This window comes from Berghia stephanieae, chromosome 2 (assembly GCF_034508935.2).
Source record: "Berghia stephanieae isolate SIO BIC M18660-M18661 chromosome 2, UCSD_Bste_1.3, whole genome shotgun sequence".
Taxonomy (NCBI): Eukaryota; Metazoa; Mollusca; class Gastropoda; order Nudibranchia; family Aeolidiidae; genus Berghia; species Berghia stephanieae.
The window spans coordinates 114,220,546-114,238,107 of record NC_088361.1 but is presented as its reverse complement, the minus strand read 5'-3'; the positions used below and the strand labels follow the sequence as shown (position 1 = coordinate 114,238,107).

General features: G+C 35.1%; 2 protein-coding genes across 2 annotated transcripts in view; both read right to left on the bottom strand.

Moving 5' to 3' along the window:
- The window catches only part of LOC144966306 (uncharacterized), an 11,897-nt gene extending 10,724 nt beyond the window's left edge, over positions 1–1,173 (bottom strand). The window contains exon 1 of the mRNA XM_078902542.1: positions 779–1,173. The gene's annotated coding sequence lies outside the window, so the exon portion shown is untranslated. The remainder of the gene's footprint in view (positions 1–778) is intronic.
- A 6,729-nt stretch (positions 1,174–7,902) lies between these two features.
- LOC144966303 (heparan sulfate glucosamine 3-O-sulfotransferase 1-like) lies at positions 7,903–17,103 on the bottom strand. The gene is made up of 5 exons (XM_078902526.1): positions 16,161–17,103; positions 14,785–14,965; positions 13,529–13,671; positions 10,761–10,907; positions 7,903–8,759 (listed from the first exon to the last, which is right to left on the bottom strand). Exons 1-5 carry the CDS (start codon positions 16,712–16,714, stop codon positions 8,594–8,596), a joined length of 1,191 nt encoding a protein of 396 aa, XP_078758652.1. The 5' UTR covers positions 16,715–17,103; the 3' UTR covers positions 7,903–8,593.
- Between the last annotated feature and the right edge of the window lie 459 nt (positions 17,104–17,562).

Below are 17,562 nucleotides of genomic sequence, written 5' to 3'. Positions count from 1 at the left end.
TCAAACCAAAATGGAAATTGAGTTCAACATAACCTGCAAGGATACAAATGTAGATATAAAGGGCTTGAAAATGATCTTATTAAGCCCAAGTCCTCGTGACTGTAGCGTTAAACGGACAATAGAAATTGGTTACCACGGCTTGATAAGTAATTCTCCACAGATCTAATAGATCCAACTACTCATTCATTGCTTTGTTGATAGAGAGGTATATTGACAACCCTCGAGATAGATAACGGTCTCTTTGCTGCTGAAGCAGTAATTGGGTGGCTGGGTTTGTTAGCTCTGGCGGAAAAGACTTTACAATAGACTAGCGTCATAAAAAAAGGGTAGCAAGCAAATGATATTGGGTATTTCACACTATCGTGATCATGATAAATCTACATGGACCTAGTGACTCTGCAGGACTACTTGTTTTTGTTGCTGTTGAGTCCTAAAAAGAAGAACGTTTAAAAGAGCTATATGAATGTGTATATCACTTAGTTGTATCAAAAAGCATAGGTCAAACATTTCTTCTTCTGGGTTCCATGCCTGGTCCAGGCTTCGGATACTGCATGAATTATCTCTCTCCATTCCTCCCTGTCTCTTGCTTTTTCAAACAGCTCTTGGATTGTTAGGTTGGTGAAGCCCTTCAGTTGGTCTATGAGTGTTTTTCTTTGTCTCCCCCGGGCGCGTTTACCAGGTATTTTTCCACAACTTGCCAGGTATTCATTCTTATCTTTCCTTACTATGTGTCCGAAAAAGGATAGTATTTACCATTTAATAAAATCACTTCATGTACCTTATAAAACGTTAAATCCGCTGTCCAGAATTGTATGGAATTGAGAGAAGTATTTTAATGATTTTTGCCTGCACTGAACTTTATCAAGAACACTGTGATCCAATGGTCGATGTCAGTGAAATAATTCTAATGTTCATCTATGCATCATATAATGCTGATGTTCATTAATAAATAGGTACTCCTTTACTGTCTAATTCGAGCGCTGTGACCAATTTCTGGAGTCATGTGTTTTGAAGGGTATCGCTATAATATTTCAGATACTTTAGATCCAAAGATTGGTAATTAGTCACCTTGAATCAAATGTTTTTTTAACTTTTAAATGCGCTATACACTGTCTATATTCTGCAAACTCAAAAAAATGATAGTTATTGTTAAACCTATTTCTACCTCCATATGTTATTATTAAATGTGTAGGTAACTTATATAGTGCATTTATGATTCCAATGCTATATTTAGAAAATAGACGGTCTCACTGGGTGCCACAGCTTCATCCGAAGCTTACCGTTGCAGCTCTGCCGGATATTTGGAGATTGAGGTTTGACACTTTGAGTTTGTCCAACGCAAACGTTGGAGAAGGACGGTCATCTGTCGCCTTTAGAGATATCAGAATGTTATCTCTCCTGCTGATGTACACACAGGAACGTTTCGCGTATACTTACTTAGGCGTATGCCAAAACCTCGTCACTCTGCTGGGTGAAACATCAATGACTCATGATACTGGTTGAACAAACAATTCGGACTTCAATCAATGCCTTTTAAAATCCTTCAAATGTTTGATACAATTAGTTATGGGATAACATACTTTTACAGTCATATTTCGGTTATTCGCTGTTGTATGAGAAATTTGCATCATAAAATTGGCTCTCTTTACATATCTATCTCTCTCTCTCTCTCTCAAACACACACACACACACACACACATCACACACATACACAAACACAAACTTTCTCTCTCTCTCACATACACACACACACTCTCTCTCTCGCTCTCTCTCTCTCTCTCTCTCTCTCTCTCTCTCTCTCTCTCCCTCTCTCTCTCTATGTGTGTGTGTGTGTGCCACTGTACGTTCTCTCAATGTCACTTGAAAATTTATAATTATTTTTTGTGGACGATAAGGATTTATTATTATTATTATTATTATTATTATTATTATTATTATTATTATTTATTATTATTATTATTATTATTATTATTATTATTATTATTATTATTATTATTATTATTATTATTAATATTATTAATTATTATTATTATTATTATTATTATTATTATTATTATTATTATTATTATTATTATTATCATTATCGTTATTATTATCATTATTATCATTATAAAAATGTACGAATGCATTGATAATCCCGTTGGTGAAATAATAAAATAATCAATGCATACCGTCATCAGGGGTGACTTTGCCTCTCCTGATTTGGAGCACTTTGAGTATTCTCAGGCTTGTAGTTATTTTCCTTTTTAGAGGACTTGATTTTCCATTTTTTTTAAAACAACTGTTACAAAACTAGGTATAATCCAGTTTGTCCAAATCTAAAGAGGCAAAGTGACCCCTGAAGGCAAAGTGACCCCAGTTGACGGTTCCTCGGTCTCCATGCCAATATTCTGGATTAGAATAATGTTATAAACGAAATCTTTTTGTTTAATTTCGATTCCAATTGGATTCAGTAGTCTGATGTCACGCGCCCGGCAACGGCGGCCATCTTGGTTCTAAACAAAGAAAATCTTTGCTTTTTATTCTTCATGCTGGCGAGAACTTTTCATTCCCTTTTCATATGCCTTGTGATCAGAATGTGTAAAAGTCAAAACATGATCAAATTGATGGGGTTTTTTTTCCTCTGGATACGCTTTTAAGCTCGCCGGAGAAATATTTCATACGGCGTCCGCCATTGTTCCGATAGTTTAGAGCCAGTGTTACTAAGTTACCATACGTCATTAGGAAGGAAGTGACGGTACGACTATTGAATCCTATTAACAATATAAGTTAAGCAGAGGTTTTCTCGTATGCATTGTTTATAATTAAAGCCTAGCACTTGTCGTATTTTTATTACCTAAAATCTGTCGGAAAAGTAGTGGAATATTTTTTACTCTCACTCGTTTTGTATTATTTGAGCCACTGACGTAGTTTCTTCTTTTCAGTTAGGTTAGCTATTTAGAGCCATACATCAACGGAACTGGAGTATATCCCGGTTTCTGTAGCTGTAAACGGAAAAATGGTAATTGCTTGCTACCCGTTGGATAGGATGTTAGTTTAGTACAAAATACCATACATCAGATCAAACAGATCCAGCTACCAAAGCGTTGGGTAGACATGGAGTCCCGCAAAAACGTCCCTCTGTATCCGGTATGATATCGGTTCCATTGAACGTTAAACTAGTGCTCTACCAACTGACCATTCAGGGCCCAAAGTTTATCAACGTCAACACTGTTTGTTTTGTTCAATTCTTGTGGTCGCGATGGGTAAAATTGCAGGGCAGTTGATTGACAAACGTTATATTCAATAGTTAAATTAATGGGGTCATTTGTCTGAGGTTTATTATTTTCTGACCCTTTTTCCTATACGAACCAAGTAACGATTGCATCGTTGTTGGTTTAAATCTTTCGAACGTAATCTATAGATAGATCTAGTATGCGGTTGGCTAAGAAGCTCATAACATTGCCATCCGGAAGTATAACTAACCAACACACAAAACTGTGTGTATCCATGAACGTTTATAGTCAGGTGAATACAGTTCAGTGAGCATTACTCATAAACAGGGATGGCAAAAAACAATAACAAAGACCTGAGTGACGTCATCTTCGAACTATCTATAGTCAGGTTAATACAGTTCAGTGAGCATTACCATAAACGCGGATGGCAAAAAAAAAACAATAACAAAGACGTGAGTGACGTCATCTTCGAACTATCTATATCAACTTGTGTTAAAAATAGCAAGCAGTAGTTACCGTTTTTAATGTTGTAGAAACCGGGAAATCTCCGACCTCATTGACCTTATAAGGCCATTTTTATATCGTGACGATTTCGATTTTCCTGACCAAGGTGTGTCTCGAAAACCGCAGAAATGTCATGGTTTATCATAACAATTGTAAAAACAACGGACGTTTTTAATTTCCAGTTGACAATCCTTGTCTCTGAGAAATCGTAGATTAATGCGTTCATTACTTTCATATACTATGTGGTCTTGTCGTATGACACTCGCTTTCGGATCGGAAGGTCCTGGGTTCGAGTCAAGTCCTTGGAGAAGGCTCTTTACTCACATTCTCTCACCGTACTCAGGTGTAAAATGAGTACCTGGCCGTTACCAGCGTTGTATCTGTCCGAAAAAAAATGTAACATCGCCTAACAGGCATCATGTCTCGTTCCACAAGTTATGTGTTGCTGTTGGCCAGGGGCCCCTTGTAAAGTGTGTTGAGCACGTTTAGTGGATATTGCCCTTTATAAAAGTTCAATTAAAAAAATTTTTTTTTACAGATTCCCGTTGTCTGAACTATAAAGTGATCAATTAAAAAGTGATAGACAAGAATGAATATCTTAAAAAAAGAATCAAGTACAAAATGCCGTCTACCTGGGTTTTTAAGTAATGTATTTATGTTTTAAGTCTTTACCTACATTTAAAAAGAATCTCAAGACACATTTTTACTGTATTTGTTTTTATTGACTCTATGAATCCTTGATTTGGCAATGAATTAATATTATTTTTTTTTTCACTTAAAATTGATATTTATATTGTAAAGTGTCCAGAGCGTGTGTTTTACACGAGAATGAGCGCTATATAAATGTGTATTATTATTATTATTATTATTATTATTATTATTGTTATTATTATTATTATTAATTATTTTTTGTTGCTGGCTGAAGAAGGATATTGCGCCCGAAACGTTCCGTGTTTGGCATTTTGTTGTTTTCTTGGATGTTGTTATATTCATTCTTGTTTATTCCTTTTTATATTCCACAGTAACTAGCAGGCTAGTATCACTTTGAAAATGATCAATTATTTTCTTGGATGATAAAATCGAAGCATTTTATTGCAAGCGTTGCTTACTCCAGAATCTGTTTTGTTAGAAAACAAAAAAAAAAAAAAAACGGTATATAATAGCTCATAATTATTTGAAATAATATAATGCATCTTCTCAAGCCGTTTGATACCAAATTCTAGGATGTTATACAATTTGTAATACAGTCAAGCGATTTAAAACGAGACTATTGATCCGATTTGTGACAATGACCGCAAAACTCTGATTTTAGTTCTGTGCTTAAGCGCAAGACCCTCTTACAAACATTACCTCCCTTGACTAGGTGAATGAGAATCTGGATCTAGGTAGTGGTTGTGATAATGCTAGTATGACGCAATAGGCGCCTAAAATATTTAAAACATGATGGATTTTGTTTGACATCAAACATCATTACAATCGGTATGTATTTTATATGGAGTTATTATTATTATTATCATCATCATCATCATCATCATCATCATCATCATCATCATCATCATCATCATCATCATCATCATCATCATCATCATAATCGTCATTATTATTATTATTATTATTATTATTATTATTATTATTATTATTATTATTATTATTATTATTATTATTATTATTATTATTATTATTAATATTATTATTATTATTATTATTACTCTCATCATCATCATCATCTTCATCATCATCATCATCATTTTTTACATACTATAATTGTTCACTATTTCTCCTCCACAATCGCCATTATATCTCACTAATAAAACTCTTGACCTTATGTATGATTTGCTTTAGTTTCTATAAAATTTCCAACCAGGATTTAACAGTGTGACGTATTGTCTGGGTGTCTTAGGTATGTTGCAGCTCTTCTCACTGTTGACTCATGACGCCCAGATTGTGTACCGATGGCCTCCATAAGATCTCAGAGTAAACAAAAGGGGCTCTGTGGACAGGCTTGTCTGACACCAACACCTGTTATGATACAATTCACCCTTAAACATCAAAGTTATCATGTAACACATTGATGTAGATAGTTGGGATCTGGGTGATAGAGAAGCGGAGTTCAAATTGAGATAATATGGTGTGAACTGTACAACTATATACAACGTGTTAACTTTACCGTAATGATAAAATAAAAGTTATAATGTTCCTTTGGTTTGTATTTTTTTTTTTGGGGGGGGGGGGGGGGGGAAACGATTTTACTATAGCGTTATAAGACGTTTCTATAATCTAGTTGAGAACTCGCGGAGAAATAAAGACTATTACAAAACAGGCACTCGTCTATTTTAATCATTGTGTAAACCAATACAGACCAAGTGGAATTCTTTGTGCCATCAAGGATAAATTTGGTATGTAGGTTCGTGTAAATGAAACATGCTGGACAGATGGTGTTTTCAAAGGTCAAGGTCAGGTTAAGGATCGACCATTGTGCGCTAGGGGTTGCAAACTTTGTAATATAAAGATTCACATCAAAGTCGATTCAGTCTTTGTTCATGGAATCATGAAAGTGCTTTTAGTAACTGTAATCTTCTTCTTACTGAAGGCCCAAAAACCATCTTGTTGCCATGCTCGCACTTAGCCTAAATGCTTTGGAAAATTTATATCATTTTATATTTATTAAATAGGCTTTTCGCTTGATAATGTACTATACTACTCCTATTATCAACTGGGGTGATTTGTAGTTAGTGTAAACTTGAAAAGTCCCCTTTATCCACAGGAACACCTTGGGCTCATCTTAGAAAGTCATCTTATCACAGACAAACACATGGATTACGCATCTGTGTTGATAGAGTAGTAAATTGTTCGAGGGAAAAGGGGAAAGGGTGGGGTGGGGTCGTCAGGAAAAGGAGGAATTAAATTGTTCATATAAACATTGAGGTTTAAGGGGTTACCATTACAAATAATGACGTTGGCGGAGAATTTGTTATGGCATTTGTCTAATTTTACATCTATACTCTGAGATTGTTTTATTATTTTAGATAAATTTGGTGGAATATGTAAAAAAAATGAGAAAACATTATTAGTATTAGCCATGTCCTGGGTCAGCGATATATGTTTGGGCATTTGATGGTTCCTCCGTGACCTCTTGTTGCTATGCTAGTCAAGCGTTTGACATTGAAGTTTTTTCCCCCACTATTATCTTAACATGAGCTTTTATATAGCGCAATATCACTAAATGTGCTCAAAGCGCTTTACAAGGGGTCCCTGGTCAACAGCAACATTTAACATTGAGGACGGGACATGACGCCTGTTAGGCGATATTACAATTTTCGGACAAAGACAACGCTGTTAACGGCCAGGTACTCATTTTACACCTGAGTACGGTGAGAGAATGTGAGTAAAGAGCCTTTTCCAAGGACTCAACTATGCGCCGAGCGCGAGGCTCGAACCCAGGACCTTCCGATCCGAAAGCGGGTGTCATACCACAAGATCACATAGCCGTATAGTCTGAGTCTCGAACTATTCCAACAAACAGTGCTCAGACTTTTGAAAATGATGTCAGCTATCGTATAATATTGTATTGAAACTAATCGAATAAACATTTCAGTGGTTTTATTTTTGACTCTAAAATTTAATGTACAGTATATTTTGCCCCTGAAATCAACCGATGACCGTGATCCGTAGTCCGATAGCCACATAAAGTACTTGCCTATCATCCGGAGCAAACAACTCACAGATTCTGATCATCACTCACACATTTAACACAGATTATTGAAGAAAAAACAGTGTTGTTACGCATTGCGATGCTATTCCTTTATCATTGTGTCAAAATAATATAAGAAAGACAAAATACTCACTTGCTGGGCCCGACCTATGTGTGTGTTTGCCACGTACAAAGGGTAGGTCAGGCCTGTTAACAAGAAACCATCAACATTTCAACGAAACACGGCAATATCGCACAACCTCTAAAATGTACGTAAAAGGCTCCTAGGATAATCCCCTAGCAGCCTTATTTTTCAATCTCTTAAATGAGTGCGGTCTTTGATGTAAATAGTATATATATATATATATATATATATATATATATATATATATATATATATATATATATAGTAATAGGGTTCAACAGTCGTGACGTCATGGCGCATAGTAACTGGTTCTAAACTATCGGAACAATGGCGGACATCATTATCTCCATCACCGCCCTTTTGAAATACTTCGACGAGCATAAAAGGTTTATCTAGATAAGAATGACGTTATAAATCCGATCATGTTTTGATTTTTATACATTCTGATCACATGACATGTAAACAATGTTGTCGCCAGCATGGAGAATAAAAAGTACCGATTTTCTTTGTTTAGAACCAAGCTGCTGGTTGCTGGGCAGAAGTGACATCAGACTATCGAATCGTCTTCAAAGCAACATCTGTCATTTTTAAGACTGATCAAAACCGGTGTTTCCAGCGGCTGTTTAATTTAGTAGATACTAAAAGTGGCTTTACTGCTATTTGGAACATTCTTACCTTCTTGTTTTAATGCCGAACTTAAAGATGCTCACTTGATAGTATCAAAATAAAATGTCCCATACACAAACATATTTTTGAAATAATTCAGACTCTTTCTGAATACTTGTAACTTATCTATATATCTTTTCATGACAGATTGGTAGATAAACACATTTATAAAATGAGTTATAAAGCTGCTAATTATAAATTGTTCAAGTCCTATCTACTTATTCAAATAACAGGATGTACTGGGAAAATTCTGACACGTCAGTTTGAAGTGGTTTGAGTGTTAACTTCACGCTCTAACAACTATGACCACATCTGGTACTATCCTGTTACTCGTTAACGTGAGCGATTATTAATTAATTCTTCGTCTCTGGTTCAGGTCCCCAAATCCCAGTTCATTTTGGTACCGATGACGTCGAACAATTTCTTGCTATGTGGTCGTATATAAGCTTGTAAAGTCTTGCGGAGTTGGTCACTCATATCGACATGGGATCTCCCTTTCTGATGGCCCATACACTCCGTTTGTTTGCTTGATCGGTACCTTGCAGAAAAAAAACATTATTCAATAATTGAATGCTTTAACCAAATATCAATATTACAGCTTCAAGAAAAGAAACATAAATAAAAATAAATAACTAAATAATAAATTCCCTTTATTCATCCCTAAGGGGAAATTTTTCTTTAGGGTTTATTCCAACGGAAGACTGGAATAACCCAGGCGTCAGCCGCAGTGCACCGCCGCAAAGTGAGCTAAGGCTAGGTGACTTGCTCAAGGCCACACAACGCGGAGGGTAGTCGAACTCGGTACCTTTCGGGTACGAAGCAAAGACCGTACCGCTGAGCCACGCTGTCTCATACCAAAGACGGAACGTTCCGGGCCCATAACCCGCCTTCAGTCAACAGCAAAGACAATAAAGACATAAATACAGTGCTTAAAGACCAGATATACAGCATATAAATATTTAACTCGTCCTTTGGGTAAGTGAAAAGAGCTTGGAATCAAGGTCCACAGCTTCTTGTAGATTAGTATTACTTTGACCTTAAATTGTTTTAAACATTTGTAGTGGATTATACGAAATTAATAGGGAGAGAAATCGGAATGGGGGGGGGGGGTGTGGTTAAGGTGGGAAGAAGAAAAGAAAGAGAAGAAGAATGCTAGTAGTGTGAGAGCGTTGCAGGCATGTTAAATGGTATGAATTGGAAACTTGGAGTGAGCCATCTGTCTTTCCTAGGGTAACAATGAGGCATTATTTAACGCATAATTAGCGCGAGTCAACAGTAGCAATGACGAGTTGATATACTTTAATTATTTAGATTAAGAAAAAAATTATATTTACTACCTCCAAAAAACCATCGTATTTATCCATTCCCCTAGTCCCTCTTAGTTTACAATCGGTGAGGTGCTTGGTTTGAATGTTGTGAATAGATTTGATACCCCCGGGCAATTTTTCGACCTATTTTGTTTGTGATTTTGAATTTTCAAAATATGCGAGGTTGTTTAAAAATTTTAACTCGAATACTCTAGTACCCACTGTCCAACCACAACGGATCAAAATTGACACAAAGATGAGCAGAGTTTGGGAGCAACAAGGGACTCATTTTATTGATTTCTTGTCTTGGTTTACGTTACTCAGTACCACATAATATGTAACATCAGAGCTTATCCCGCTCTTTATGGCGCGGCTATTTGGTCTATTGGTTTGGCACTCGCCTTTGAATCGGAAGGTTCAGGGTTCGAGTATGAGCGCAGCATCGTTGGGTCTTTGGAAACGGCTCTTTACTCACTTTCTTTCACCGTGTTCATGTGTAAAATGAGTACCTGGCCTTTGTCTCTATCAAATAAAGAAACATGTAATATTGTCTTATAGGCGTCATATCTCATCCTAAATGTTAAGTGTTGCTGTTGGCTAGACTATTAGAGGCGGTTGTCAGATCTACCATTTTATATCAACTCATTCGACCGGAGTCGCAATCAATAAAATCTCAGAAAGTCGTAGGTTTAAGAATTTTTGGTAAGTTCAGAGCCATTATGATCGAAGTAAAAAAATTCCTGCCAAAATTGTGACCTACCGATGAATAAATTATTTTGTCGAGGTGACTTAGATGTTCAAAATCGGATTTATAATGAAATGTAAGATTTTTTTATTACCCCTGTCCATACCAACTATACTAAAAAAAATTCATATTCCTTATGATACAAAGAACTTTTTCCTATTGAGGTTTGTTTTATATATCAAATTCAAAGAAAATATCTGTTAAATTAGTAAGAACTTATAGTAGAAAATATTATCTAGATTGTACTTAATGCTTTTGAATTTTAGTAGTAAAATTAATTTTTTGTGCTGGGAACGTATGGCAATTCAGAAAAGATCATGAATAAGATAAGGAGAGAGATAAATTGATATATTTTAGTTGTAGCAATTGATATAGAACCTAAAAGGGACAACAACTAAATAGTTTTACATTAATAATTTGTTTTTTAAATCTCTTTTTGTCCGACAAAATTCCTGTCCAAGGTTGGAAATCTGTATTAAAAAACTACCTTGGGCAATAAAATCCTTTAGAACGATCAAAATGAATGTCTTCATCTGAGAAATAAGTCTGCACCCCTAAAAATCGTTCAATTTCTTTTAGAACTGGCAGAGGTTCTCGAATAAACTTGTCTCCATCGATGACGTGGATCTGTTTCCTGAGGGAAAAGAAAGCAATTTAGATTTGTGAACCAGCAACTCAAAATGGTATAATATATTGATGAGCAAAATGCCTGTATCTATATCAAATTAGAATTAAATTAAATTCCCTTTATTCACCCCATAGGGGAAATTTGTCTCTAGGGTCTATTCCAAGGGAAGACTGAAATAACCCAGGCGTCAGCCGCAGTGCAGCGCCGCAAATTGAGCTAAGCCGAGGTGACTTGCTCAAGGCCACACAGTGCAGCGGAGGGTGATCGAACTCGGTACCATTCGGGTACGAAGCAAAGACCGTACCGCTGAGCCACGCTGCCCCCTTAAAGATGAGAGAAGATAGATTGAAATGGTTTGGACACGTTAAGAGACGAGAAAGGAAGTATGTGGGAAAGAAAGTATTAGATAGTGCAACTAGCGGGAAAGAGAAAAAAAAAGGGACGCCCGAAGACTAGATAGTTTGATAAGGTAAAAATCTGCAGGAATATGACGTGATGAACCAAGATACATGGAGACGTGGCATTCATTATGGCAACCCTGCAAAATGCGGGATAAGCTGAAAAAAGAAGAAGATGGCCAAAATACCTAACAGTAGACTTCAAGTAGAAATAATCTGAAATATACACTTTTAGTTTTTCTCACGGTAAGAATCTGTATCATTGTTCTCAATAAAACAAATTTCTTTGAGGATTGGTTCTGTGTTTACAATCTAAATGGCCCCGACGAAATAATAATGTTAAGAGGGTCACATTATACAAGTACGTTTTGTAAAAGCCAGATGCATATTCAACTAATCATAATAATAATATAATAAATGGCATAAATGGCTACATGTGCATAAGTAAATTCTGACAAATTTCTTCCTTAATATCTTTTTACTCAAACCAGCATTACGTTATCTTATATATCATTGTAAATTTAACTAATGACCTATTCAATGATTGTAATTATATTTCTATTTTTAGCTTCCATAAACAGATACAGCATTTACAAATTGAAATTTATTATTATTATTATTATTATTATTATTATTATTATATTATTATTATTATTATTATTATTATTATTATTATTATTATTTTATTATTATATTATTATTATTATTATTATTATTATTATTATTATTATTATTATTATTATTATTATTATTATTATTATCATTATTATTATTAATTATTATTATTATTATTATTATTATTATTATTATTATTATTATTTATTATTATTATTATTATTATTATTATTATTATTATTATTATTATTATTATTATTATTATTATTATTATTATTATTATCATTATTTTTATTATTATTATTCTTATCATCATAGGTATTATCGAAAAATGCAATGATAGACACCTATCTATTCCAATCCTGGAGGCAAGATGGTGGCTTTTTGGGCAAATACTCAGAAGCGATGAAAATATACCAGCTAATAAGGCCATGAATGCTTTTTTCACCCCATCTGGACACAAGAAATCTCAAGGTAGACCACCCAAGTCAATTCACACTATCCTGAATAGAGACTTTAAACGCCTTCAAAATGACAAAGAATTAAACTCAAACGAAGACCTTATGAAACTAGCATCAACAGCAAAAGACCGTGATCTGTGGAAGAAAATGACACAGATGATTAAAGAGGCAGTCGAGGCGTGCCAATCGGATGATTAGGAAGCGAAAGGCCTTAACCCAGTAAGTCAGTCAGTAGAAGAAGAAGAAAAAGAAGAAGTAGTAGTAGTAGTAGTTGTAGTAGTAGTAGTAGTAGTAGTAGTAGTAGTAGTAGTAGTAGTAGTAGTAGTAATAGTAGTAGTAGTAGTAGTAGTAGTAGTAGTAGTAGTAGTAGTAGTAGTAGTAGTAGTAGTAGTAGTAGTAGTAGTATAATTATTAGTCAAAACGATTTGAAGTTGAACGAACCGGATTCTTAAATTTCTTTTTAATTTGAACTTTTGACCTTTTAATTTAAAGTGGATTCTTACATTTAGGAAATAACGTTTTGCTTCTTATACTTCGAAAAAATGTTCAAAAATATCTGCATTTTAGATTTAAAAATTTGCAGAGAAAGCGCTTAACTCACTCAATCCTAGAGATTTTTGCTACTTTTCAAAATTGGAAGAAAAAATGTATTAAAAATGAGCACGTAGGCTACGTAGATAGTTTTATTCAACTATCATTAACATGTAAAAACTAAAATCATTAGCTTTGATACTACACCTATAATTTGTCTCATGAAAATGTAATAACTAGGCATGGGGTGAAAGTAACCCGGGTAAACTACGGATATATTTGGTGTTAGGGTTGACTGAGTTAACGCTTTCACGCTTAGGTTCTTTCCCATATTGATAACAAGAAATGAAGTGAGAAGGAAAGTGCCAGAAGACAGTAGAGAATAAAAGTTCCGCGGCGGTGATGGGGGTTTGAAAACCAGGACCTTACTGTTACGACAACTCCGCCTGGCCGGGGAGAGCATGACTCTACCGTATGAACTATCCACGATCTGGCACTTTCCTACTCACTTCATCTTTTGTTGTTATCAACCTAAGTGCCTGCTCCGCTCACTTTTCAGAATTTAAAATTCCCTTATTAAATATGCTTATGGTGTCAGATTAATAAATTTTCTAAGGTTTACCTGGGAAATATGTGAAAAAGGTTTTCAGTCCTTGATGTGAAAATGCCCCATTTTTGGACAGCATATTCGTACAGTTTCCCAGTCTTTGGATTGATGTACCTTTCCTCCAATGTGCGTTTAGGTTTGCTTGAGGCCTTGAAGGACTGTGTTCAAATAATAAAAATCAAATCTTTATTTTAGATAACAAAATAGATATTATACGAGTAGTATGACATATTTCATAATCATTTTACCGTCACTGCATTCCGGCAGCTTCCATCTACACATCTATATGATGTGTTTGTGTATGAACGGTTAGAGAGCAGGGCCTGGGACTGAGCACATGTGTGGATGATATTTCATTTATACCCATTCTATGTTTTTTAAACTTGTATTTTTCATGTATTATTTATCGTGTTTTTATTCTTTGGATTGTACGGATGTTCTTTTTTGTATGTTAGATTATGTTGGTTTTTATGGGATTTTTGCTATAGAATTTGTGACATCATACACAATAATATAGACATAAACAATATCATACACATAATAATACAGCCGAGAAATAATAAAAAGGCGTGTATAAAATACCATGATTGGATATCAGTTGTGTAGAGATATATTGCAATAGTTTTTATTCTACCAATTACTAAAACTTAAAATTATTAGTAAATGAGTAATATATATTTCACACTATCTCACTTTTAAAGAAAATGCGAGTTATCTGGTTCATGGATGTACACCCTCAGAGCCATGAGTCCCAGGGAGCCGGAGTTTATCTCGGTTTCTATAGCGTGAAAAGGACAACAGCAATTGGATTCAACAGTCTGATGTCACGTCGCCCAGAAACGGCGGCCATCGTGATTCTAAACAAAGAAAATCGGTACTTTTTATTCTTCATGCTGGCTAGAACTTTTCATACGTCTTGTGATCAGAATGTGTAAAAGTCAAAACATGATCAGATTAATAATGGGTTTTTTCCCTCTAGATACGCTTTTACGCTCGTCGGAGAAATATTTCATTATGGCGTCCTCCATTGTTCCGATAGTTTAGAGCCAATTACTGAGTTATAAAGCGTCATTACGGGGGAAGTTGACGTTACGACTGTTGAAGCGTATTGCTTGCTACCTTTGAATAGGCCACTAGATCTAACAGACACAGCTACTAAATCGCTGGTGGGTGGACAAATGGGTCAGAAAAAAATATCTCGACTTCACCCCGAGATCGATCTCGAGCAGTGATACAATGTTATGAATCTGATTCGATACCATGGTACTTACCGCTAAATATTGTCCATGCTGTGATGTAATTCTAGTCAATGGGTCTCGTAGAATAACCATGATTTTGATGGATGAGTTAAAGGCACGGATTCTCTCTAAGGCTCGTCTTTCACTAATATAGCATGGGGATTTTTCTATGGTTATTTGATTGCTGGTTGACGGGGGCATCCGCATTCTATACCTGGAGAACGGCAGTGATTTGTTTTTAAAAAGAGCTCAACAGCCATTTAAGCAAAATTACAAAAGACACATCCCCTTCCTGCCCCCTATGTCAACACCCCAATGAAACAGTAACACACCACTTGCTTGAATGTCAACCTCTTGAAGACCTGAGATGCACATTCCTCCCAAACTTCTACGTCATGGCACAAGACCGAAGGGCTAGAGCTCAGGCGGTCACTGGTTCGGATAAGTAAGTAAGTAAGTTTCAAAAAAGAGTAATGTTATCTTTTCACAGTTTAGCGGCGGAGTAATAATGTCTGTGCATGTCCATAGTCGCCAACAATTTTCATAAAACAGCAAACTGGCTTCTAAATCATGTCTATATTATAGCTTTTAAGTAATTTTACTCTCCTTTACATTAAGGCCAAGAAAAAACAAACATGCGAAAACTGTTTTTACATGAGTTAAAAAACATTCATAAAAGAATTGTAGCAGGAATTATGTAAGATAAAAATACAAAATCAATTTGTCACAAAACCAAAAATAAAATATGACCCAGATAAACAAACCAAACAAAGAGACACAGAGAAAAACACAATCAGATCATCCAACGAAAGTAAGCCTTTCTCGTACAAAAAGACAGAGAGAAAAAAATTGAATAAAAAGCCATTGGAAATAATCAGCCTTTCTTGACTCGACCCTTAAACCTCCAACTATCTGCTCTCCATTATTAAACGAGGAAGCCACCAAGAATAAGCTATTTTTCGTCAATGTCAAACAAACAACCATCATTAAAGAGAGCAAGTGATCGTTATAGAATACATTTCTCACACTGTAGAGTTATGATTATTATAAACATGGTTTTGTTGAAAACATAATATTTAGTTTTGAGATAGATCACGTAGACGTCTAGTGTTAATTCAATTAAGAGTTGATAATCATATACGAAATGCTATTCAAAATGTATTCTCAAAATTGCATTTATAATTGTTTCTTAAAATGTAGATATTAAACCCAGCCGCCTTGCCTTAACAAGATTCTTGTGTGTGTGAATGTTTCTCATAATTATTCAGTCATTAATAAAATACTTAAGAAGCGTTTTTATGACAGAGCCGATACTTCAAGAATAATATTTAATCAACTTCAGATATGTAAGATAACATACACGTAGCCATAGTCGAGAAACGCAACATAATAAATTTGGAGGATCTTACCAATGTAACGAATATTTAAAGTACACACGATCACAAAAATAATCTGTCTCCCAATCTAGAGTCACAATGTCAGGATGAACATTTAAAAACGCCAGCAGTGACGACGTTCCACACTTGGAGAATCCAACGAGAAGACATTTTGGAAAACGACTAATGGGCTCCTCTTGTTCCGACGGATTCCACCCAGATTTGGACTCCGGGGGCATATCTTGATGGGCGATCGTTCTTAACTTTTGCTCTGGCGAATGCGTGTTGTTATTTTCTTTAAACCAGCGAGACTTTAATCTTGATGGTATTGGTATCTCGGAGGACTCGTCCAGAAACTCGTCTACGATGTCAACAGGTATATACATGTTTCCATCGTTTTCAGATTGTTGGCTTTCAGTTTCCCCTACGAACATCAACCTTCTATCTCTATTCATTAAACGATCTTCCTTTTCATTAGTGTTATCTGTTTGGAGATGGAATCGAATATCCAAAATAACAATTGACAATACGGTGATGAACAATAGGACGTGTAAGAAAGAAATATTTCGAAATGTCTTAGAACTCATGCTTAGTTAACTGTTGATGACATGTGAATTGGACACTTTAACAATGAATTGGACAATTTAAATACAGAATTGTGATCAGTAGACTACGAAATTCTCCAAACAAATTGGTAATCTTTGGACAATTTTAGGACGGTATTTAACACTTGCAAATGCTATAATATCCTTTTATCCTGCTCTTCATCATAGTGATAATGTTCTTGATGAAAGATTATGCATTCTCCAATATCCATTGATAGTTTTATTGCCTGATGACGACGTCCTCTATGCGATATTGTTAATTTGACAATTACGATACAATGTCTTGATATCAAACATACTATTTTGACGCTGTCGATGCTGACAAACATTTAAGAAATTATACAGAGACACTAAAAGAGCACGGCGAAAAATAATAATCATATTATTAACCATAAGTCCTTTATTCGTAACTTCGTGCTTTGGGGAAAACTTTTCAAAACTGACATTTTATGTAAAACTATGGAACAAATGGCACTCGGAGATTGAGAAAATAAATATGTAATAATCGACCCTGATTGCAGTACATAAAATATTCGGTGTTATATTATTTTGTAACTCTGTTTTAATCATCAAGATAGCTCTGAGATCAAAAACTGAAGGAGAGAAATAAAGTTGTATCCTAACAGTGTTTGTTGTTGAGACACATTAAAATGAAACTGTTGGGAGAAAATAGTGTAAAAGAAAATTTAACGGGTCAGGTTTAGCCAATGAAATTCTGAGTACGCCAATGCATCAAGTTATGTTTACTGGAGAAAACAAGTCGTGTTTAGTTTTATTTCGTTTATGTGGACATTAAATACCCCCTGTATTGATTTTACATAAACAAGGGA